Below are 27047 nucleotides of genomic sequence, written 5' to 3'. Positions count from 1 at the left end.
GCTGGCATGACTAAATGCCAAAGGTTCAAGAAACACTGTTACCTTCCCACCAAAAGTGGTCCCTATTTTTCTACTTGCATTTTTTATTTGCTTTCAAACTGCTAGGTTGGCAGGAGCTGGGACAAATAACAGGAGCTCACCCCATTACATGGCACTAGGGATTCGAACTCCTGAGCTGCTGACCTTTCGATTGACTAGCTCAAGCCTAAATACCGAAAATTAAATAATGCATGAAAAAAAAGAACCAAATTAGAGACTCTTTTTACAGTGTTTCTCTGTAAAATTTTAGAAAAAAAATCTTTCCAGTGCTGATGAGCTGCTCTTAGGTACTGCATTTAGTGTATATACTTCATTTTACAGAAAATAAAGGGAAATAAGACTTGTGGGACTGCATTCATATCAACTGCCTGATGCATAAAATGGTCCTTAACCTAATCATTATCTTTCTTATAGCTAACTTCAAATGATGAGTAGGAACTACAATTTCCTTTTGAAGTAATTTGAGCAAAAGTGCTATCATGTGAAATATGTTTCAGATCATTTGAATTCAGCAACTGTAATTAAGCTGGTGCTGCAGAAATATTTTAAATGGAGACACTTTTAACTTTTCTTAGAAACTGAGCTCTTGATTCATCTTGCATCTTTCTTAAAGAGAAATGCAAATGAAGGAGAAAGATAAATAGAAACAGAAAGAGGGACTGAAAGCTCAATTTTTGCTAGTGTATAGAAGAGCTGTGAAGTTCATCGTATTTGATTCCAAATTGCATATGGTTGTGAGGGTATTTAAGAGATTGTAGTCAATCTCTTAATGCAACTGAGTCTCTTCCTGCACAAGAATTTCAGACAAGTAGTCAAAGCATCATTTTATTATGAAAGGTAAAGTTCTGCACAGATGTAGTATAGTGTTATATTGACATCACTACGCAGTAACTTTTAGTAATGTTATATTCAAGCAGTTATTCTATATGATGTGTCATTTAAAATGAAAATAGTGAACATTTTCAGGAATTGCCATGTATATCTTAATTTATGCAAAATCAAACTATCATAGGGTAGTTGATACAGTCTAATATTAAATGAAAGGAACAATCTTAATACATTTGAGTGACAAAAAATGTTTCCTTGTAAAAATCAAACTATTGTTGAAAATCATTTTGGCAAAATAGTTGTTTGAGAATTTTGGCAATGCAAATAAATAAATCAATGTAGCCGATTATGTTTATGACATAAATATATTTGTATATTTAATGAAAGCCAATGGTTTCGATTTTTATTATTCAGTTATTATCTATCTTCCTGAAATGTAACAATAAAAAGAATATGATAGTCAGAGTTGTAACGAATTTCCTCCACTCTTTTGTCTTCTTCCAAAAAAGCTAACAAACATTTTATTTTTGTATGAGAACTATTTTTGAAAGTTATGATTTTAATTTTGAAAGTATTTGTTTTCATATTACATGTAGTTTTCTATTTAATATATTATCTTTATATCTGTCCTTTCTTCTTCCTCCAAAGCAATTGCCATTGGTCAAGAACAAGTACATGGACTAGTTAATCAATATTCACCTTTTTAAGTTATCTACGTTCTGCTATGTAAGAATAATTGAACTGAGCTCCTTGTCTGGAGAAACTTGGCTCTCTAAAATGTTGCCTTCTAAATAGAACTAATAGGCTTAGAAGATCGGGCGATCAAGAAAGTGGAGAGATGTTTAGGTAGAAAAGTCTTTTCATTGGAAAAGTTCAGTGATTGTTTTACAGGAAAATTTACAGCTATGTGACAAACTGGATATAGGTTGGCTACTGCCAACCTAGCAGTTTCGAAAGCATGTAAAAATGCAAGTAGAAAAAAATAGGGACCACTTTGGTGGGAAGGTAACAGCATTCTGTGTGCTTTTGGCATTGAGTCATGGCTCTTCGGCTTTGTAACGGAGATGAACACCGCCCCCTAGAGTCGGCAACGACTAGCACATATGTGCAAGGGGAACTTTTACCTTTATAGTTACTACAAACTTCCTGCTAGGGCAAACCACTAAATGGAGTTTATTTGTTAAGGATTCTTACAATTATTTCTTTGGCAGTATATTTAGCATATAAATAATTTAAATAAATAAATAAAATAAAAATATGACATATTTTCCCCTACTAAATTACAATGCCAGAAAATAAGAAAGAACTATTTTTGTCCCTGTGATGGAACTGAATTGCTCTCATAAAAATAACATGGTTAGTCATCAGGTTTGGTTAAGCAATTGAGCTTGGCTTAAGAATATTATTGTTTTCTCATAAGAATTATTTAACAACAGGAAGGAAGGAAGGAAGGAAGGAAGGAAGGAAGGAAGGAAGGAAGGAAGGAAGAAAGGAAGGGAAGTTAGTTGCTTACACAATCACACACTGACACATATATACATACACACACTTTCTGCACCAAATACTAATGTTCTGACCTAGGCATTCTCAAACCATGAAGCAAACCATGTGCTGACAAAAAACCCTTTTTATTAAGTTACTGTGAATGTCTCACATTCACATCCAACAAAGTCTTTCAAGAGCATTTGCAGTCACAGACTTTATCTGACTCGGAGAGCTGTCAGGCTGATATGTTCAACACTTGGCAAGGATTCTTTGAAAGTCATGAACCAATTAAGCAAACTAATTGTCTCCTGCAAACTCCCTCCCCACTCATTCCTCTTTTATTCCCTATGGGAGGGGCCATTCATCATCCACCTGTGGTCTTATCCCCAAGTCAACCCTTGTTCCTCAGTTGCTCCCTTCATCTGGCAACTCTGCACATGCGCACACTGGGAATAGGCTCCAACTGTGTATCTGCCTCACTGATGTCTGACTCCAAAGGCAACTGATAACTGTCAGACTGCCCTGGCTCCATCTCTGCTTCCAATGTAGAGCCTTTCCCAGACTCCAGGACTGGCCCATGTTCCTCCCCAACCTTCTCCGAACCTGTCCGAATCTGCTTCCAGCTCCACTGGCCACTGGCAGGCCACAACAACTACAGTAAGTTAGGTGATTCAGTACTGTGATCTCTAGATTTCAGCATTGGATCATCAGCAGCGGTGAGATTCAAGTAATTTAAGAACCGGTTCTATGCCCTAATGATTTCTTCCAACAACCAGTTTGCCAAACTGCTCAGAAAGTTAACAACTGGTTCTCCCGAAGTGGTGGGAACTGGCTGAATCCCACCACTGATCATCAGCATGGTACTTGTTCGAAGCCTCAAAATAAATGGTGCCAGAGTTGAAACGTGATTCAAAACAGATAGACATTGAAACATCTTTATTACAGTCAAATGCTAGCATATATAATCCTATACTGTTTCAGATGATAGGTTCTGGAAAGGAAAATTAGGAAAGCAAATTTATGGGGATGGGGATGGGAATAGGAAGTTGAAGATAGAAAGAAGGGTGGTATCTGATCTACTTAATTTGGTTTCACAAATTGAAATATTAATACTAGAATCTTGGTAATGCAAACTGAGTGTCAAAAGAGTTCTGCTTTCTCAAGAGATTTAATTCAGATACTGTTCATTCACTGCATTAATTATTATGGATCAAAGGATGTATTCCTCAGATGAAAAGTATGACATTTTACCAGTGGATCTGCAAAAAGGTTAAAGAATTGTTTAGCTAATACTTTGTGAAGTAAAAAAGCAGAGTTCCTCTTTTATCAATGATATAGTGAGGCTTTAAGAAAATTCTAAATTACGGTAGTAATTTGGTGAGGCATCTTTTAAGATTAAGTGAGAATCATAACTGATTCATTCTGGGACTAGTAAAAACATATATTTTTTATGTTATACTCATTTATACAGAGACATTCAGAGAACAAAATTCTTCCTACTGACCCACCAGTGTTCATGTTCTTTTATTGCATGTTTTTAAGATGTGCAGACTAAATTTCCAGACTGTCATGTAGCTTAGCAAATAAACAGTAAGGCAACCGAACCAGAAGATTTCTGCTGCTCCCTGTTACTGTTAAGTTTTGTAGTATAGTTTGAGGACAGAAGATCAGTTTTAGAGCTCTTAATATTGCAGCTTTCCTTAGAATTATTCACACCTGCACGGACACAAATGTATGGTATGGCATTTAAAAGCATAGTATGTGCAGCATAAATAGTAATTCAAAGATGAACAGATGTGTAATGTATCTTTAAATATTTTGGCGGGAAACAAGCACGTTGCTGATTGGTTGAAGCCGCCGGTTAGACTGTATATAAGGAGAGGTTTTTCCCCAGCCTGGTTGCTGGGTTCACCATATATTAAAGAGCTGTTGTCACTACCCTGGTCTCCAGCCTCGTTACTTCCCGAACTTAACACTGGCGACGAGGATGGGATCTCGAGGCTAAAGAGCACCAGGAACGAGCTGAACGCACGGAAGAACCGAACCCAGCAAACTCAGGGCAGAAACGCGGAGATGGCCAGCTACACTCCGCCCGCGCCGTTTGACCCAGCCAGGGAGAAATGGGGAACGTACATGACCCGTTTCGAAAGCTTCCTAGAGGCAAACGAACTGCAAGGAGTTCCAGACAACCGCAAAAGGGCATATTTCCTGAGCCACTGCGGTCCCGAGGTCATCGACATCGCGGAAGCCCTGGCAGAGCCAACGCCGGTACAATCGGTATCGTGGCAAACTCTGCAAAATCTATTGAAGAACCATTTCGCGCCAACACCGTCCAAATACGTACGGCGTTTTGAATTTGGGGAGCGCAGACAGCAAGAGGGCGAATCCATCAGCGATTACATGGCCGCCCTGCGAAAAGCCTCCAAGGACTGTGGGTACCGAGACTTGGATGAGGAGCTGTTAGAGCAACTCATCCGTGGGGTCAGAGACATTCGTTTGCGGAGGCGGCTGCTATCAAAAAGCAATCTAACGCTGGCAAACGCTCTGGACGGAGCCAGAGCTCATGAGATGTCCACCCAAGCGGCGGAAACCCTACAAAAGCCACTCACGCCAACGGCGAGCGCGAGCGCGAAATCAACCCCGGTCCACAAGGAAGAAATCCAGACCGAATCAGACGGCGAGGATGAGGAAGGAGTTTGCCTCACCGAGAGAAGGGGCAAAGAAGACCGGGATGAATGCGGAAGTTGCGGAGGGCAACACCAGCGTCAACGATGCAAGTTCAAGGACGCTACATGTCGGCGGTGCGAGAAGAAGGGGCACCTGGCTCAAGTCTGTCGAGCACCCCAACCTTCCCGCCGAAAATTCAAACCAACCAATCAGAGCGCAGGATCGGCAAGGCGACCCGCGATTGGTCAAAACAAAAAGGGCGCGAACTCAAATCGAACGACCGTGATCATAGGCCGTGCAGCAACCCGCGTCGAGAAGAAAATCTTCACTAAACCGAAAATCGAAGGAGTGCCGTGCCGACTAGAAGTGGACACCGGGTCAGCGATCACAATCATGTCCTGGGACACTTTTGCGAAAGCTTTGCCGAGAATCGCCAAACGCAAACTGCAAACACAGCGGCTACGAGTTCACGACTACCAAGGGAATCGCATCCCTGTTCGAGGGACCACCTCCGTCCGCGTCGAGTACGGACCACACAAGAAGACCCTGCCCATCACGATAGTCGAAGGGACCCTGCCAAGTTTGTTGGGACTAGACTGGTTCCGTGCATTGGGCATGGGAGTGACTGGCATCTACAGAAGTGACTTTAACCTAAAAGACACACTCATGAACGAGTTCGAAGATGTCTTCAAGGACTGCCTGGGCAAGTACAAGGGGACCCCTATTTCCTTCAATTTAGACCCCCAGGTAGCCCCCATTCGGTTAAAGGCAAGGAGAGTCCCTTTTGCCCTTAAACCCAAGATTGACAAGGAGATAGACAAGCTCATCAGTCAGGGGATTCTGGTGCCAGTCGATCACGCAAAGTGGGAGACGCCAATCGTCACCCCAGTGAAACCAGATGGGTCAGTTAGAATCTGCGCTGACTACAAGGCGACGTTAAACAAAGCCTTGCAAAAGCGCTTACCGGTCCCGTGGTGCAACCCTTGCTGCCCCCGCTGGGGCAAGGGCCCGTTTTTGCCAAGTTAGATTTGGCCCAAGCCTATCAACAACTGCCCGTAGACGCCAACACAGCCGAAGCCCAGACAATTGTGACTCACAGAGGTGCTTTCAAGTGTACCCGGTTACAGTTTGGGGTGAGTGTGGCTCCTGGTCTATTTCAAAATTTAATGGAGCGACTTCTGCAAGGGCTCCCGGGGGTAGTCCCCTATTTCGATGATGTACTGGTATCAGCCGAAAATTTAGAAGAATTGGGGGAACGTTTGAGAAAAGTTCTGGGCATTTTCCGGTCAGCGGTCTAAAGGTTAAAGTGAACAAATGCCAAATAGGGGTAGAATCTGTAGAGTTCTTAGGCTACAGAATAGACAAGGAAGGAATCCACCCCACTGAAAGCAAGGTCAAGGCAATAAGAAAGGCTCCAGCGCCTAAAAACAAAGCAGAGCTACAGGCATTCCTGGGTCTAGTGAACTTTTACGCGGTCTTTTTGAAAAATAAGGCAACCGTTGCTGAGCCGCTACATAAGTTACTGGGAAAGAATACTGCTTGGTCTTGGGGAAAGACGGAAGCTAGGGCTTTCGAAGCAGTAAAACATCTACTATCAAGCGATAGTTTACTCATACAGTATCATAGCACAATGCCATTGGTATTAGTTTGCGATGCTTCCCCTTACGGGGTGGGGGCTGTGCTCAGCCACAGGCTTCCAAATGGCACAGAAGCCCCAATAGCCTTCTATTCCAGAACGATGTCCTCGACAGAGAGGAACTACAGTCAGTTGGATAAGGAAGCTCTAGCTATAGTGTCAGGGGTAAAAAAGTTTCACGAATACGTTTTTGGTAGAGACTTTGAAATTGTTACAGACCATAGACCACTGTTAGGGTTACTGGCGGGGGACCGCCCAACGCCCATGGCACTTTCGCCCCGATTGACCCGATGGACTATCTTTTTGGCCGCCTACTCCTACAAACTGTGGCATCGACCGGGAAAAGAGTTGGGGCATGCGGACGCATTAAGCAGATGCCCACTACCAGGGGCGATCGAGGACCCCACTCCGGGGACGCCCATACTGTTGATTGACTCTCTGGACTCGGGCCCAGTCACATCTAAGGAGGTGGCTCGGGCGTCATACCGAGACATTATTTTGAGAACTGTACTTGGGTGGGTACAAAGAGGGTGGCCCGCTGCGCCGGGCGAGCATTTTAAAGAGTTTGTAAAGAAACGTGGGGAACTGTCGGCTCAAGGGGGGTGCCTGCTATGGGGGGATCGAGTGGTGATCCCAGAGAAATTGAGGAAAAGGGTGTTGGATCTCCTCCACGAGGGGCACCCAGGGATCGTAAGGATGAAGGGCTTAGCGAGAAGCTATGTGTGGTGGCCCTTAATGGACTCAGAAATTGCTGAAAGGGTAGGGAAATGTCAGGCCTGCCAGGAGTCCAGACCGCTACCCCCAACGGCCCCGGTTCGGGAATGGGAGAGACCCCAGGGGCCCTGGTCTAGAATACACATTGATTTTGCCGGCCCCTTCCACGGCCAAACCTTCCTGGTAGTAGTAGATGCCTACTCCAAATGGCTGGAAATCATTCTCATGAGATCCATGACAGCCGAGGCCGTGATCTCAGTCCTACGGCACCTATTTGTAACCCATGGGTTGCCCGACACGCTAGTTTCCGATAACGCCCGCAATTCCACGGCAACCCAATTTGAGGAGTACTTGGCAGAAGAGGGCATCCGACATGCCCTCTCGGCGCCTTTCCACCCTGCGACGAATGGCCTTGCAGAGCGTTCCGTCCGAGCGCAAAAGAGGCATTGTCCAGACTTAAGCCAGGCGACTGGCAAACAAAATCGATGTTTTCCTGGCCGTCCAACACAGAACCCCCTGTGTCACAACCGGCAGAAGCCCAGCCGAATTATTAATGGGCCGAAAGCTCAGGTGCCCCCTAGACCGTTTAAATCCAAACTATACGCCGGAGGGTTACAAGGGGGAAATCGGAAAAACAAGAGAAATGGACATAGGAGACCGAGTGTGGGCACACAACTATGGTGAAGGCCCAACCTGGATAGCAGGACAAATCCTAAACAAAACAGGTCCAAAATCATACTTGGTGGAGTTAAAGGACGGCCGAGTATGGAGGCGCCACATAGACCAAATACGAAAACGCATAGCCGAACAATCTGAATTAGTCGAAACGGGCCCTGACTATACAATGTTTGATTCCACAGCTGACTCAAACCCGGAACAATCGCAGGACTTATCTGAGTTTCCGGAGGTCCAGCGACGCCCACAGGTTCCAGTAGAAAACAGCAGGGACGACTCGGCTAATAATCCAGGGCCGGATGGCCTAGAGAAGGAGCTGAGAGGAGCAAACAGCCCCTCCAGTCAGCTCAACCCACTCCCAGGGAATGTACTGCGCAGGTCCGAAAGAGTCAGGAGACGCCCAGGCTATTTGCGTGATTACGTGGAAAAATAATATGTAAATATCATGTAAATAGGGGTAAAGTGTTTTCTGGGAGGGAAGGAGTGTAATGTATCTTTAAATATTTTGGCGGGAAACAAGCACGTTGCTGATTGGTTGAAGCCGCCGGTTAGACTGTATATAAGGAGAGGTTTTTCCCCAGCCTGGTTGCTGGGTTCACCATATATTAAAGAGCTGTTGTCACTACCCTGGTCTCCAGCCTCGTTACTTCCCGAACTTAACAAGATGTATGAAAATTTATAAAATCTCTTATTCCTAAAATTTATAAAATCTCTTATTCCTACAGTTTCAAACTGGGAAAATAATACCCCTGCGTTAAACACTGTGGAAGTAATAAAGCAGAGATCTAAAACATACTCTGTTTAAACGTTAATTTTCTATTCCTAAAGCAGTTAAATAAAAATACTTAAATAAACATACTTTTAGGTACTCCTGAAATTTATTATGCTCCTACTAAATACTTGTTTAGCAGGAAAACTGATCCTGTTTTGGAGAGGGGGGGGAGAGACTTATGGAAATTAATAGGAAATATTCAGAGAATCATTCTAATTACTCTAAAACATATGATTATATTTTGGTCTCCATGTTTAGGTTGTTTAAAAAAATCTTGCTAACCTGTTCAGTTAGGAAGTTATGATCAATAGTTTGCATTTTTAGATTAAAGAACTTGCATAATAACCAGACACCATTATTACTTTATTCTACTATTACATTAATTGCTGAGGTTTTAAACTTAAGTAGCCTTATCTAAATATAAATAAAAACATATAAAGATTTAGTTGATCAAAGGCCAATTATCAGCAAATTTTACAGCCTGAAGAGTATGAATCAAAATATTATTGAATAAACTTAATTTGTAAAGAATTCATACGTTGCGCAATAGGAAATTGTCCAATTAATTGCTTCTTGCTTAAATTCTGAGGGGCTCATCATACATTGAAGTTTTTAGATTACCTAGTTCCATGCAGCCTTTTTGATCAAAACAAACATCCATCTAGCTAATTTATCCAATCACCGGCATAAATTCAATTTAGTAAAAGTTCTTCGTTGCTGCAGGATTAAACTATGATATTCTATGTAGTTTAAAGCAACCCCAATCTTAATACAGTTATGCACAAATATTTTCATCCATTAATAAAATCAATTTCTTTTCCTTTACTTAGGAAACATTATTCTTTCCATCAATATATTAACACTATTTTTTTTCACAGACAAAATTAAAGATCATACTCTGATTAGAAAAAAAAATTGTCCATGATTTTACAGAGCAAAATATTTTCCCCCTGCTTTTTTCCCCTAGCAAATAACTTTTATGTGACATCTATTTGTTCTCGAATAATTTAGCCAAGTAAAATTCTTGGATCTTTTTCTCATAAATAAAATGCTTTTTCCAATATGCAATACTTGTCACCTATTATAGTGTTTCTCACTTCTGTATTCTTTTGAAATTAAATAAGTTTGTACAAAATGTCATTCTTCAAGTGTTTTGGTACTCTAGCTAGCAAAATGCAGGGCTAACAAAGCTACTACATATTTGAACAATATAGCCTATACCAATTTACATTATACTCCTAATTGCTTAGTATACACATTAGAAATTGTTTACCCTTCTCAATAGCAAATAACAATGAATGATTCCATTTTACATATTTTTTGTATGAGTAAACATTTTTTCCTGTAAATGACTCTTTCATCATTCATCATTGATGACATATTTGTTTTCAATATATGAACTTCACCCAACAATTAAATAATGAATTTAATGCATTCTCTATTGATAAATGAAATTCAGTTAAAAGTGGGACTATAACCTGTATGGCTGAGCAGAGCTCAAAACGTTTCTTGGAATTTAATTAAAACAATTGTCTTACCATGGCATGAACCATCCACTTCTTCATAGCCAACACTGCATATGCACCGTCCTAGAGGAACTAGCCAATCTCCATCAGCTCCACAATATAACTTTGGAGTATCCCGTTCTTCAGCACTCTTGACACAGGAACCTCGTACTTCCACTAAAGAAGATGAATCAACCCTTGGAATGGTGTCAGGAAACATAGCCAAGTTCCGAACCGTGAAAGGACACTTTTTGTAATAAGCCCGGACAGAAACCAAAGCAATGCATGCCCCAATATCTTGAAATGCAAGAAAAAATCCTTTCCGGTTGATTGGTCCCACCTCACGAACTTCTGTATTCAGTTTCAGGATGCGATCTCCCAAATCCATCTGAGTAAAACTCTCATCAGCTGCAATAGTATCAATTTTGCTGTATTGGTTTGGCTTGAATTTAATTCCATGGGATTCATCCGATTCCAGATAGTAAAGGTTGAATGTTTCTTTGCATGTCCCTAGCACCCATGGAATGCTGTTGCAGTCCCTCAGTGTAAATTTCATTTCCACATAAATTTTCTGGGCGGCATCACGCGAGATCCAATTTGTACGAAGCCAGTTGTTTTGGTTGGGTTCCATAACATTACATACCTGGTATGTGTGGATAGGACGATTATATTCATCCATTTCTGTTATAGCGTCCCACTAAAAAGAAAATACATTCCATTGAAAAATCATCATAATAATAAAAAACTGTAGGCATGTTTTATTTTTATTAATTCAAAAGATCATAACATTGTTGATATATTAACTGATATTAAATTGTGAAGAACTGTGACAAAACTGAAACTGCCAGAAGTAGATTACTATCATTTCAAATCAGTGGTGAAATTCAATTTTTTTTACTCCCGGTTCTGTGGGTGTGGCTTGGTGGGCGTGGTGTGGCTTGGTGGGTGTGGCTTGGTGGGCATGGCAGGGGAAGGATATTGCAACATCCCCATTCCCACCCCACTCTGGAGCCAGCCAGTGGTGGTATTTGCCAGTTCTCCAAACTACTCAAAATTTCCGCTACCGGTTCTCCAGAACCTGTCAGAACCTGCTGGATTTCACCTCTGTTTCAAATGGTAATTTCATCTGAGGGCAGTACTTTATCAAAAAGCATGCAGGTTCCAGACCCTACACTGGGTAGGCTCTGGAAGTCGATTGATTGTCTGGTTGTTTGCACCAATGTTTTCCCTTCAGGGAAAATGAAACACATCAGAGGCACTTTGAGCTGCATTTTTTCTTTTCACCCCAGTAGCTGCTTTTTAAAACAACTTTGGCAGCATTCCCAAAGTTCTCAGTAATTCTCAGTAATTACTGAGCATATCTCTGCTCGGCCCGTTCTCAGTCTCAGTATTCAGTATGGGTTCAAAAGTGTAGGGATGTGTGGTATGCCTAATATTTTAATAATATGTAGACATGGATATTAGTAAAGTCCTTGGAGAGAAGAATTTGACATTGTTCCCAAGGACAAAGGAAGAAAGATAATATACAACTATGTTATTAATAATCTTATAGTAAAAAGAAAAGAAACTTTAAAATAAGGCATCTTTAAGACATAACTAAGAAAATAAGACTAAGTCAAATTGAAGAGATTATTTATTAATGACAGGAACAATATATGTTTGCAAAAGAAGTAAAAACATGAAAGTAATGAAAATTCAAAAATAAACTAACTAAAAGAGGGTCAAATGGGAACAGGAATGAACATGAAGGTAAAATAAAGCTGTCAAAATCTCTATCTGCTATAGAAACTGCCATCATTCATGACAAGACTCTGGACAACAGTGAAGTTAAATAAGAATAGGTGAAAATAAGATTTATCTTCACTTCATATCTTTTCACCTATCCAAAAGAATACAAATGGGGATATCAGTAATGGACTGATGGCAAGAATCATTCTGATTTTCAGACAGATTTGTTGATCAGTGAAGACATTATGTTTCTTTCTCCTATCTTCAACAAGGCATAAAACACCAGCAAATGATAAAAAGCTATTGATAGAGCTTCTGCAGCCCAGTTATCTTTAGTGCAGTGAAATTATATAGTGCTGAAGCTTGGCTGAGGCTTTTATTACAAACATCTGTTCAATCTGTAGAAAAGGTAAATTCCAGATGACTGGTAGAGACCAAATACTTCTTTTTTAAAAAAAGGGTGGGTGGGTGGGAGGAGGGGGAAAGGAGGATACAGAAAACTACAGATTAACCAGGACAATTTGCTGTGATGATTCTAGAGCAAGTATTTAGAAACTGATCTGTAGATACAGTGTAAACAATGCCATAATTATCAAAAATCAGTATGACTTTGTAGGAAGAATTCTTGCCAAAGTAATGCAATCTCATTCTTTTGACTGATTTTTTTCCTGGCACATTGCGGGAATGCTCCACAAATAATGTATCTTGACTTCAGTAAAACATTTGACAAAGCACACTAATAATGCTAATTTTGAAGTTATTAAGTTGGCTCTATAGCATGACATAGGGGGACGCGATGGCTCAGGGGCTAAGACGTTGACCTCGTCGATCAAAAGGTCAGCTGTTCAGCGGTTCGAATCCCTAGTGCTGCCGTGTAATGGGGTGAGCTTCCGTTACTTGTCCCAGCTTCTGCCAACCTAGCAGTTTGAAAGCACATAAAAAATGCAAGTAGAAAACTAGGGACCACCTTTGGTGGGAAGGTAACAGCATTCCATGCACCTTTGGCGTTGAGTCATGCTGGCCACATGACCACAGAGATGTCTTCAGACAGTGCTGGCTCTTTGGCTTTGAAATGGAGATGAGCACCGCTCCCTAGAGTTGGAAAATAACTAGCACATATGTGCAAGGGAAACCTTCACATTTACCTTTATAGCATGACAATTATGTGAATTTGTTACTGGCTTGAAAATAGCTGAGGGAATTCCAATTTATTAAACTTTGACTATGTGAACATCTAAAGCAAAATATAGCCTATTTCATGGCTTCATGGGACATTCTATCTTTTCTGTGGGTATATAAGGGGAAATCTGGATATACATAAAAGAGCCATGATAAGTTAATCTTTCCTATTTACATGGAAAAAAAATTCTGATATCTTGACTGCTATATTTGGAAACAAACTACAAATTTATGATATAAAAAAATAAAGATTTTTGTGTGATCTTTATGAGGTGCAATAAATGTGAAAAGCATTCTTTCTGGATATTGACAATAATAGCCCAAAAGAAAAATCAACAGAAATTTTAATTTAATACTGTTCTGGAGGATCTTATGGGATGAGTCTGGGACTCTCCCTAACCTAGGAGAGTCATACAAATATAGGAATACTCTTCTCTGTTTGAAAATTGGAAAAAAAACTTTCTGGCCTAATAGATAACTAGATAGATAGCTCCATATTCTATATTATTAAACTTTGTAGCATTTCAGGTTTTCTTTTAAATGAGTTTGATATAAATAGAATAAAATTTGTTTTCTTGCAGATTTCAGACTAATGTCTTTGAAACAGAAGCACAGCTGTGTCATATAAATTATTATTACTAACATAGCAATAATTAATTTCTGTTAATGTTCTAAAAAATCATTCAAATTATATCAAGTAAGAGTTTTTGCCAATAGGACTTCACAGGAATTGGAAGTAAAAATGTTTATCCATATTTCTTGTACCATAAAATTCTAAACAGATTATGTTTCATAAAATCTAAATCTAAATGTTCTAATATTAATTCCTAATGTTAGTTGCCAATATGCATTTATTTAGTTGACAAGGATGATGACCAGGTCCAATAATATTTGTTGTTTTTATCATCTTTTCAAACTTTATTGTGATGCTTATTTTTTTAAAAGACTAACGTTCCTTGTTTTTAATTGTATTTGTTTTAAAACATCTAATTATATATACAATCTCTAAAGCACGGGTGTCAAACTCGATTTCATTGAGGGCCACATCCAGTGGTGGTTTCAAATTTTTTTACTACCAGTTCTGTGAGTGTGGCTTGGTGGGCGTGGCATGGCTTGGTGGGCATGGCTTGGCTGTGGCAGGGGAAGGTTACTGCAAAAATCCCCATTTCCTCCTAATAAGCTGGGACTTGGGAGTCAGAGACTAGATGGGGGAGGCCGAGTCAGAATTTTTACTACCGGTTCTCTGAACTACTCCAAATTTCCGCTACAGGTTCTCCAGAACTGGTCAGAACCTGTTGAAACCCACCTCTGGCTGCATCAGGGTTGTGTTTGATCTCCAAGGGGGGCTTGCTCGGGGGCATGGCCATGGTAAGCGTGACACGGGATTCAAGTGGGGAGGCACCAGTGGTGGTCAAGTGCTAAGGTAGGGCTTCCCTGAGACCCTCCCTCAGTCTCATTATATAGGAAATCCTGGAGTTACAAATGTAATAGAGACTGCCAATTACATTAGTAACCCAAAGATCCATTTGACTGAATCACATTAAATGAACGTGATCACTCCCTGCTTTTTCCAATGCATTTGTTAATCGAATGTGCAGGTCATTAAATCGTCATGAGGTATTTCAGAGTGGGGAAGCACATGTGAGGCCTAGTGCTGCAGCAAGCCATCCAAATTCTCCCCAATCCAGTAAGATACCTCATAGTCCCCTGGAGGCCACCATGGCTCATATTGGCCAGCAGAGTGCTGCAGGAAGCTGTCCAGGCCAAAAACAGACCACAAGGGCCCCCTAGCAGAAGCACCACAGGCCAGTACTTTGCTATTTCCAGGCCAGCACTATGGGCCAGATCTAAGCACCCCACAGGCAGGATCCAGCCCAGGGGCCTTGAGTTTGATACCCTGCTCTAAAGTCAGTATATGCATAAAAGTGATTTTTTTCATACATGAATTATCAAAGCAATCATGTTTTTGTAAGGGGCAACTTTCTCCAATCTGGCACTGTCCAGATGGATTATATTTCCTAAATTTCCAGCTGAGAATTCTGGAAACTGTAGTTTAAAGCATCTGGAAGGCATAGTTGAAATTCAGCTATTTTTTAGAACTTAACTGATAACTCAATTGACAGTGACAATCAGTCTCTTGTCACTTTTCAGAAATAGAAAAGGCACTTGATCTGGTTACTAGAGACAAAAAGCATATTTCTCAGAAAGGTATGGTTTTTAGTAAATTGAGGAAGAAATAAATTTACATGAATAAAATAAAATATTTATATTTTATTCTATGCTTTCTAGAATTGGAAATAACTAATCCTAAAATCATTTTTAAAGCTGGAAGCCAATCATTCTATTTTTAAGAACAGTTAAGAACTTGTGCTTGTTAATTGTAGATCAGCAACTTTTTATTAATTCTTCTTAAGATCGCTTAATTCATCCATATCTTCAGGAAATCTGTTTCTGAGGCTTATAAAATTAGATTTATTCCATATTAGATTTATTCCTCAACGTCTTCATGGTCATTTTCTCTTAGGCACTGAGTTAATAATGTCATATAGATGTCGGCTTCAACCCCTAAATAATATTTTTTTAAATGTCCACAATGTGAAGAACAGGGTAAACCCTGTGAAATGCTGACATAAAATTCAGAAATGATGTTTTCTGGAGGGCCCTAGATTAAGGAAGGCTTAAATAGATTTATAACTATTTCTTAAATGTATTTAAGAATGAAGAAAATGAAGAAAATTGCACAAGATTGAGCTATCCAAAGTGATGCTCTCTACTTTTGGCAAATTCATTTCAAAGGAGACATTTAAAAAGTTTTTTTATTTTTATTTTATTAAACAATAATAATTAGAGTAGACTTGAATGACAGTACTAGTTTAGATTTTGATAGCTTAATTGCAGTATATTTTTTGCTGCAGGAATTAAAACCAAAAGTTACAACATGCTTTGTGTTCACCTTTCCTGCCAGAACTGCAGTGTTTATTATATATTTATATTTATTTATAGATTTTATTTACCACCCAGAATCATTCTGTTATGAGATAGGTGACAAGTTAATTCAAAATAAATAAATAAATAATAAATATTGCAGTGCTGGCTGGAAGTTGGAAAATAAACATTATGCAATTATTTAGTATTCAAGAAGACATGTTAAACAAAATTCAGATGTTACAAATGGACAAATGAACCATGGTACCTTTTAAAGCAGACCAAGTCAAGAAACAAATATTCCCAGGATTCCAGGTATGCCACGTTACTATTGTAAGGGAGAGGAATACAATGTTCACATCTAGAGTTTACCTCTGCTTCCTTTTATATCAAACAGAATCAAAGGAAGACTATTTTTAGTTTATTTCTCACGCTATTACTTTTTCCAAAACTGATTTGTCTTTTATTACCATACTGCCATACCTTTGTCAAGGTTATCTCTGCATTCCTCTATATCTTTGTATTAGATGTCAAGAACTTTCAGATCACTATCAACCTTGCAAGTTCTACTAAGAGTTTCACCTCCACTTTTCACCTCCCAACTGAAATTTAAATTTAAATAATCAGTTTTATCTGATCAATTAAATGGTTATTGGTTATAAATTTGCTTTCTTGTTGTTGCATGTTGAAATTTAACTCATAGCATCCATTTAGAAGTCAAATAAATGTCTTTATTTTGATAGGAATCTCATAAGAAAGATAAGAATAAAACGGCTAGAATCCTTGAACACTTAATACTATTAGTTTAAATGAAAAACACATTAAAGCAATATCTCTGACTTGCAATTCACTGTAAGTTATAACACCAATAGAACTGGATAATTTTCAGCTTTATAAAGACTAGAGAAATGTTGATAAAGTCACCTTCAACTAAACACCATTTCTGAAATGTGTCATAACATATTTAGTGTATCTTTTATTGCTTTGTGAGCATTCTACATTAGGCATCCCCATATTTATTTAATTTAAAGCAGTTTAAGTCTACATATATACTTTCCATGATCTAAGCATCCACAATGGAGTAGGAAAAAACAAGGGTTTGGGTGGAAAATATGTGACCTAAATACTTTTACCCAACTACTTTCCATAAGGGTAGAGTTTATTTCATGTGTATTTCACAGAGTATTGTTTACATTTTGATATGAACTGAATCTGCGGTGGGTACCTATCCCCTTGTCCAATTCTATCCTTACAACATATGGTTAAGATAAGATGCAGTGAAGTGTCAAGGAAAACAGTGAATTTCATGGATGAATGTAGGTTTCACCCTAGGCTTCCACCTTTCCTTGTCTAGAACATAAAAAGAAGTTATGTCATCTCTACAAATCACATAGGATCTTCCACTGAGTTTGCTGACATTGGCAAACATGGCTGTATCTTCTCAGAACTAAGAATTATGCCTTGTCATTACAGTGTCCTTCATAATATATTTGCACTCTGCAAAGCCAAACCACTTTCCATTTTACAGATGGGTAACCAAGTATAAGATCTGTCCATCACCTGAATACACAGCTGAGTTGAACTTCAAACTCATTGCAGTGTTTCTATAAATGACTGTGATTCTCCTTTGAAACTTACTGTGATTATTGCAGGAAGAAATCTGAATCCAGTACTAAATTTTTCATTGGCAAACCACTCTTGAGTCATAAAAAAGGCATTGTGTGATAACACAAAAATATGAAGAATTCTGATGAAGCAATGCTAACCCTTTTTCATTAGGTACACTTTTTTTCACCTGTTTGTATAAATACCATCCCAAAGGAAGGAGCAGAATAATTATTTAAACACAATATGAACCTTCTGTTAAAACATCAAATCTGACATTTATCGGTATGTATGGAAAATCTTGTATGTAAGCAGGGCTGAAGTCAGCGTTATTTTTCCCTCAGTTAAACAGAACATGAATTTTTTATCAATTGTCTTGGGGGAGACAGAAAGTAACACAAGGTGAAATACTATGAATGAAATGCTTGATTTATTAACAGCTTCTCTCTATTTATATCAGTGCAGTTCCTTCAGCTGCAAGATTCTTGGTTTTGAATCAAAGGACCCTGCAATGATCTTCCAGTCTTAAGGGAGGTTCAGCTAAAGAACAAAAGACTAGCTAAGGAAAATGGAATATATATGCCTTTAAATACCAAGGATTTTTTGTTCTTTTATTTCAATTTACTTCTCATTTTGACAATGACAATCAGTTTTCCTATTCTAATAGCTGTTTCAGACACAACTGTACAATACAATCTCTTTAGCTTGTAATCACAGATTTACTTCTCTATCTTTTGGGAATGATACAAGGTACTCCTAATTATTTGTATCCTGAAACAATTTAGATTTGCATACAATTTGAATTTACCATAACAGTCTATTTGGGGGATTGCCATTGTATAAATGAACTGCATAAAACTGAAGTCTTTTCTGGTACTTTGCACTTTCGATATATTAAAGATTTAAAGTAAAAGTTTATCTTAATGTTTGTGACATTCTCCAGCAATAGCGTTTTATAACCAAACAATCATATATGCTTGAATAAGCATTCCTTTATTCAGTAAACTTTAAGAATTGCTAGTATTTCTTTTTTAATTTCTGTGGATCATTTGTCTCTGTGAAAAACTCATCTGTAATGCAATTCCTATATCCTTATTAAAGATTTGAGAGTGAACTTGAAATTGAGTAGTAATGAGATAATTTAGCAGTGTATAGAATAGAATAGAATAGAATAGAATAGAATAGAATAGAATAGAATAGAATAGAATAGAATAGAATTTTTATTGGCCAAGTGTGATTGGACACACAAGGAATTTGTCTTGGTGCATATGCTCTCAGTGTACATAAAAGAAAAGATATGTTCATCAAGGTACAACATTTACAACACAATTGATGGTCAATATATCAATATAAATCATAAGGATTGCCAGCAACAAGTTATAGTCATACAGTCATAAGTGGAAAGAGATTGGTGATGGGAACTATGAAACAATTAATAGTAGTGCAGATTCAGTACATAGTTTGACAGTGTTGATGGAATTATTTGTTTAGCAGAGTGATGGCCTTCGGGAAAAAACTGTTTTTGTGTCTAGTTGTTCTGATGTGCAGTGCTCTATAGCATCGTTTTGAGGGTAGGAGTTGAAACAGTTTATGTCCAGGATGCGAGGGGTCTGTAAATATTTTCACGGCCCTCTTCTTGATTCGTGCAGTATACAGGTCCTCAATGGAAGGCAGGTTGGTATATTGAAGACTAACTCTGCCCACTGCTGGGAATTTGATCCTGACCGGCTCAAGGTTGACTCAGCCTTCCATCCTTCCGAGGTGGGTAAAATGAGGAGCCAGATTGTTTGGGGCAATAGGCTGTAAACCAGTTAGAGAGGACTGTAAAGAGTATAGAGTGCCAAAGATGAAACTGCACTAGAGTAGAGTAGAGTAGAGTAGAGTAGAGTAGAGTAGAGTAGAGTAGAATAGAATAGAATAGAATAGAATAGAATAGAATAGAATAGAATAGAATTTTTTTATTGGCCAAGTGTGATTGGACACACAAGGAATTTGTCTTGGTGTATATGCAAGAATCATAAGGTACAACACTTAATGATAGTCATAGGGTACAAATAAGCAATCTGGAAACAATCAATATCAATAGAAACCATAAGGATACAAGCAACAAAGTTCCAGTCACAGAGTCATAAGTGGAAGAAGATGGGTGATGGGAACGATGAGAAAATTAATAGTAGTGCAGACTTAGTAAATAGCTCGACAGTGTTTTTATTTATTTATTTATTTTGTCAAATACAACAATATATATAAGTATAAGCATGAAATAACCATATAAATTGAATACAACCAAAGGGAACATTAGGACAGGAACAGTAGGCACACTGCTGCTCTTATGAACACCCCTTACAGACCTCTTAGGAATTGGGTAGGTCAACAGTAGATAGTCTTTGGTTAAAGCTTTGGGGATTTTGGGATGAGACCACGGAGTCAGGTAGTGCATTCCAGGCATTAAGAACTGTGTTACTGAAGTTATATTTTCTACAATCAAGATTGGAACGGTTCAGTTTAAGTTTAAATCTATTGTGTGCTCGTGTATTGTTGTGGTTGAAGCTGAAATAGCCTTCGACAGGAAGGACATTGTAGCAGATGATTTTATGAGTTATACTCAGGTCATGCCGAAGGTGGCGTAGTTCTAAATTTTTTAAACCCAGGATTTCAAGTCTGGTGGCATACAGTATTTTGTTGTGATCTGAGGAGTGGAGAAATCTTCTTGTAAAAGTGTTGAGGAAATTATTTGTTTAGCAGAGTGATGGCATTCAGGAAAAAACTGTTCTTATGTCTAGTTATAGCATCATTTTGAGGGTAGGAGTTGAAACAGTTTATGTCTGAGGGTCTGTAAATATTTTCACAGCTCTCTTTTTGACTCAAGCAGTATACAGGTCCTGAATGGAAGGCAGGTTGGTAGCAATTGTTTTTTCTGCAGTTCTAATTATCCTCTGAAGTCTGGGTCTGTCTTGTTGGGTTGCAGAACCAAACCAGAAAGTTATAGAGGTGCAGATGACAGACTCAATAATTCTTCTGAAGAACTGTATCAGCAGCTTCTTGGGCAGTTTGAGCTTTCTGAGTAGGCGCAGAAAGAACATTCTTTGTTGTGCTTTTTTGATGACATTTTTGATGTTAGCTCTCCATTTTAGATCTTGCAATATGATAGAACCTAGAAATTTGAAGGTCTCTACTGTTGATACTGTGAGTCTTGAATACTCAAAGAACCTGCACTGTGTTGTGAAAATAATCTGCTGTGCTCTGGTTTGTTTGTTTGTTTTTTTGTTGCTGATATTGGAAGCCAAATCTTAGGGCCATGATGGTGAACCTATGGCATGCATGCCACAGGTGGCATGCAGAGCCCTCTCTGCAGGCATGCCAGCTGTCTCCCCCCCAGCTCCACCGTGCATGCACATGCACATGTGCATGTGCCTTCCATTGGCCAGCTGTTCTTTGCATCATGTTTTGGACCTGGAAAGCCTCCTTCTCCAATCTGGAAGCCAAAGGAAGGCATGGGAAGCTTGGGGTGCATACATGGGGATGCACACATATGTGTGGGGGCAAGGTGCAGGCATAGGTGGGTGCTCACATTGCATTTCGGGGATTCACTGTCTTAGGGTATGCAGTGGTTAAGGCACCAGGCTGTAAACCAGGAGACTCAGAGTTTTTCAACATCTTCATCAATAATTTGGATGAGGGGATAGATGGGGAACTCATCAAATTTGCAGACAACACAAAGCTAGCAGGAATAGCCAACACTCCAGAAGATAGGCTTAAGATACAAAAGGATCTTGACAGACTTCAACATTGGACACTATCTAACAAAATGAAATTCAATGGTGAAAAAAGTAAAGTTCTACATTTAGACAAAAAACCCCAAAATGCACAGGTACAGTATATGTGGTACCTTGCTCAACTGTGTAGTAACTGTGAGAGAGATCTTGGAGTCTTACTGCACAATCACTTAAATATGAGCCAGCAGTGTGCTGCAGCTGCCAAAAAAGCTAATACAGTTCTATGCTGCATAAACAGAGGGATAGAATCAATATCACGTGAAGTGTTAATACTACTTTATAATGCCTTGGTAAGACCACACTTGGAATACTAGTGGTGACCAGTTTTGGTCACCACAATTAAAAAAGATGTTGAGATTCTAGAAAGAGTGCAGAGAAGAGCAACAAAGATGATTAGGGAACTAGAGTCTAAAACATATAAAGAATGGTTACTGTAACTGGGTATGTCTAGTCTTCCAGTGTTCCAATATCTGCCACAAAGAATAGGGAGTCAAGCTATTCTACAAAGCACCTGAGGATAGGACAAGAAGCAGTGGGTGGAAACTAATCAAGGAGAGAAGCAACTTAGAACTAAGGCGAAATTTCCTGACAATTAGAACAACTTGCCTCCAGAAGTTGTAAATGCTCCAACACTGGAAGTTTTAAAGAAGAAATTGGAGAACCATTTATCTGAAGTGGTGTAGGGTATCCTACTTAAGCAGTGGGTTGGACTAGAAGACCTCCAAGGTCTCTTCCAACTATTCTATTCTATTCTATTCTATTCTATTCTATTCTATTCTATTCTATTCTATTCTATTCTATTCTATTCTATTCTATTCTATTCTATTCCCGCATTAGGCATGAAAGTCAGCTGGCTGACTTTGGGTCTGTCACTCTCTCTCAGCCCAACTCATCATATAGGGTTGTTGTGGGGAAAGTAGATGGAGAAAGGATTATTTTATGTGTCCACCACCTTTTTATTTAATAAAATTATACAGGAAGGATAAAAATAAATAATAATATTTTTTGAAGAAACAGTAGTTAACTGCATTGGCTGCAGGTCTGCTCCCAAGAACAAGGGTACTTGAGGGACTGCCTTTTCTAATTATATATACCCATTCCATCAGGTCCAGTAGGAGGGATATGTGGGTCTTGTGTGCTGGAGTTCCATCTGAGAGGATCCAGAAGAAATGTCTTGTTGGTTATGCTTCCAAGCTCTAAAACATCCTCTCCCCCTACCCCCAACCAGAATAAGGTTAGTCCATCCCTGTTAGCCTTCTGGAAAGCCCTTAAAATATGACTCTTGCAGATCTCCTGGGGAGCCTGTGGCATCATTGTATTGTGCTTAAGTGTTATTTTACCACAAACTTGTTCAATTCAAACTGAATTGTTTTAATAGTTGTTATATTGTGTATAACTGTTGTGGGTAGTACGCTCATCAAAATCACATTGAATAAGATGGGCAGCTATATAAATTTGCTAAATAAATGAAATATATGTTTCCCAAGAAATCTACATGAACATTTCACTGTTATTTTATTATCAAAGTTGGACACCTCAAAAAAGTTTTTATCTTTTTGAGTTTTAGGCCATCTGAGGAAAAATACTTAACTATTTAAAGATGATAGTCGTTTGGTTCTAAACTCTACATTTTCTACTACTTTACTTTATTTAATCTCTTAACTGAAGAATAATCAGACAATAGCTCCCCAGTCTTTTGAAGTCTTGATCCTATCCATGCATCTAGACAGCCATCAGCAGCCAGTCAGCGAGCCAATCAGCCAGCTCAGCACAGCCCTTCCCAACCTGGGAAGGATAGAAGGGTAAGTCAGCCTTGAGCTGGTGAGAATTGAACTCCAACAGTTGACAGAATTAGCCTGCAGTACTGAATTCTAACCACTACCCCTCCATGGTTGATGAGTTACATGACCTAGAATTCTCCTACATCTGTATATAAGAACTCAGATAACTAGCTTTTCCCACATCTGGTTGATGTGGTTGATGTGATGTGATCTGGTTGGTTCTTTTACACAGAAGAGGTATTTCTGGAACCTTGACAGTTGATTTATTTATTTTTATTTATTTTATTTTATTTGTCACAACAGTATATATAAGCATAAGCATGAAAATAACTATGTAATATATAAGCATATATATGAGCATAAGTATGTGAAAACTATATTAATTGGATATAATGAAAAATATTTATCACTTACTTATTTCTTAACCAGAAAAAGCCTAGGCAATGGTTGGTCATATACTGATAAATTACACCACTAGGTGCACCAGTAAATATTGCTAAATTTAAGAGTGAATGTTTGTAATATGCTTTATGCGGAATTGCCTTTGAAGATAATAGAGAAACTACAGTTTGTATGAAATCCTGCAGCTTGATTTGCCAAAAAATGCAGTGGTGATTCGTGATCACATGATCACATGTGTGATTACACACACACACACACACACACACACACGTATCCTAAAATACAGGTAAGAAATCTAATACTGAAGAAGCAAGTGACAAATACAAGTCAACTCTTCTTCCACTTGAGGATTTTAAATATCTTCAAGGACTAAATTTGGTAAAGTGGCATCCAGCAGTTCCCAATCTAAGGAGTGCTATTATGTAAACATAGGTCAGTTGTCTCACAGGGCTGTCAAGACAATGGACAAGCATAAAAAGCTGATCTTTAAACTAAAGATGGCAAATTATCTCTTGTGTAAATCAGACTTCATTCTTCTCTTCAATACAGAATCTAATCTAATCAAGTCTTGTGTAAGAGTTTTTGGACAAGTTAAGTCAATAGTTGAACAAGGAGTTAAGTATCTGAAAAGCTGAGATTTACTAACATGTCCTGGTGTGAATCTTGATAGTACTTATAAAAAAGATTCTAAAAGTGTAGTTGATTACGTATAATCTTCCTTTAAAAAGCCCAGGGGATTTTATGGTGCACAATAAATAACATCCAGAATATGCTTTATTGTCTTCACTGTTGATCAGACTCTACCCCAAGTACAGTTTTGGACAACATATATTAAGAGAATTCAGATAAACTGGAACAGATTCAGAGAAGGGCAACAAGCATAATAGTAAGATTAGAGGCCTATGATGCCAAATTAACAGACTAAGATTAGTTTTGAGAATAAAATATTAAAATGGGAGAAACAATACTTTTCAAATACTAAGAAAGATATTAAACAAGGGAATACAGGTTCTGTACTGAACAATGAGCTTGACTTGGTCTCCTAAATGGTCCTTTCCAAAAGTTCATTATATGTTCTCTTATGTAAGCCAAATAACATAAGGAATATAAAAGTGACAAAGCAGAAATAGGAACTTTCTGCAATTCAATTTGTTAAATATTGTCTTATAAGACATTGGCTGCTAGTTTATATGTATTTTTTGACATCAGACCTTCTAAACTTCATTTTAGTATAATTTTATGTTTAAGTAATATTGAAGATAATTGTTAGCTCATATTTTAGTTATAGACATTTGGACAATTAACTGAATTTTAGTGATGTGGTCATAAAGCTGGATTTCATGGTTAATGATATTTTAATTGTTTGCCGTATGATTTTATATAACACTCATGACATACAGTTTATAAAATAACAATAAAATGTAACTGACACTTATGTAATGGTAAAAATAATAATTAATAGATCATTTTAAATGTAGAAAATTAGGTCAGCATTGTATAAAAGCAGCCCAGAGCCCCTCCTTGAGAGAAATGGGTTGCCTAGAAATATAAATAATATATGTCCTGGTCATCTATATTGACCTGGACTATTGAAATGTGTTTTACATGGGGCCTTGTTCCCACCTTTCACTTAACTTTTAGTATTGATTTTTAATTATCCTTGCCTCTTTTAAATTTTTAACTTTTATATACTGTTTTTATCTTTTAATATTTTATTTGTCAGACCCTCTGTGAGAAGGCCAGGCAGTTTCAAATTTGATAGATAAATGAATACTGTGCTTTGCACTTCAACCATTTATTGCAATTTTGATGGAATTATTATTGTAAAACATACTCTGACTGAGACCCAACAGCAGAAATATACATTGAATTTCTATGTAAAAGTAGCTTTTGAATAATAAAGAGTATATGAAAAATGCTGTATGTCACCAAGGGTAATTGATTATTTCTTATGCATTGAATATGATTATATAGGTGCAGTTGTTCCTTCCAAATATATCAGGATGTAACCTTAGGCTTAATTTCAATTCATTTTGCTGTATAATGTTAATAGCAAAAAACAAATATCCTGTTAAGGAGCAAAAGTGTCAATGCACAAAGACGCTCGTGATGAAATCTGCATTTTAATGCAAACTGGCTGTTAAATATTGTTTTGTTATTGTGTTGCAAATACAGTAGTGTGTATTTTGAGGAATGCTTCATAATTTTGGCATCAATTATCTATCTGAAAATGCATGTTTATTTGTGTATTTTGTACTCAAACCCAAGGATACTGCACAGTTCAAGTTCTCAGAGGCAAGCTAGCTGAAGATTCTATTAATTGTTGTAGTCTAAGTGTAAATTCTATGCAATTCAATTAAAAGAAATCAAGGACTTAACATGCTTGTCATTTCATGGAAATAGTAAAGGTTATTAATACAAAGCTGAATAAAAATTCTCACAGACTTACTCAAACATTATAATTTTTACAATATGTAATGTATTATATAGTATGAAATATTCCCAAAAACCTTCTCCTCTTTCAGAATAATTGCAGGCTATATCTGGGCTTAGAGTCTCAAATGACTGAGTCAATCCTCCTTTTCCACACATACTTACTCTTCCACAACCAAGAACTTGAAATGATTGCTTAAACATTTCTCACTGGAGCTATTAATATTTAATGGTATTTTAACTGAAGGAATGTGAATAACTTATGTTCTTTCTTGCAACACCCTCTCCTCTCAAAGCTTCTTCCTGTCTTTGTAGTGTCCGAATTTCTATCTCCATATATTCACAAGTAGAGATCACATAGTCACACATCAGTATGAAGAGCTATCAAGCTAGGTAGTTATTTTTGCTTAATTAAAATTCACTGAGGTGAAAATCATTAGCACGGTATTAAAACACACACACACGTACTCATACCCTTTAGTCTATTTTGCATGGGCAATAACGTTTTGTTTTTAACTCCCTGAGAATAATATCTGAAGGTCTTGATGAAGGTTAACTCAATGGAAAGGAAATAAGCCAGATTTCTGGAGCTTCCTTTTCTCTCACAGCTGCAAGAATTTTATATGAATATTGTGTATTATATCTCCCTCTCTATTTCTCACAAACACATAATTATATGAGTGTTTTGAAACATTCTCTACTAGAAGTCTGCCTATAAAAATACAGATATAAAATATGCATTAATACAAGTAAAGCATGTTTAACTTTAGAACAGAAATGAAGCAGGGAATTTTTCAAACCTCTGAATAATCTAAATTCTGATATTGTAATAGGGGTTGCAGTATCAAGCCAATGAAAGGAACCCTTCTCAATAGCACAGTATTCAATGGGTGAAAG

At 38.0% G+C, this 27047-nt stretch overlaps 1 protein-coding gene across 1 annotated transcript in view; it reads right to left on the bottom strand.

Annotated features, from left to right (window-relative positions):
* EPHA6 (EPH receptor A6) overlaps positions 1 to 27047 on the bottom strand; it is a 512200-nt gene that overhangs the window by 369633 nt on the left and 115520 nt on the right. Inside the window, exon 3 of the mRNA XM_058185714.1 lies at positions 10355 to 11018. Coding sequence (XP_058041697.1) covers positions 10355 to 11018 — 664 coding nt within the window. The remainder of the gene's footprint in view (positions 1 to 10354; positions 11019 to 27047) is intronic.

The sequence above is a fragment of the Ahaetulla prasina genome, chromosome 5, assembly GCF_028640845.1.
Source record: "Ahaetulla prasina isolate Xishuangbanna chromosome 5, ASM2864084v1, whole genome shotgun sequence".
Taxonomy (NCBI): Eukaryota; Metazoa; Chordata; class Lepidosauria; order Squamata; family Colubridae; genus Ahaetulla; species Ahaetulla prasina.
This window is presented reverse-complemented; position numbering and strand designations above follow the sequence as displayed.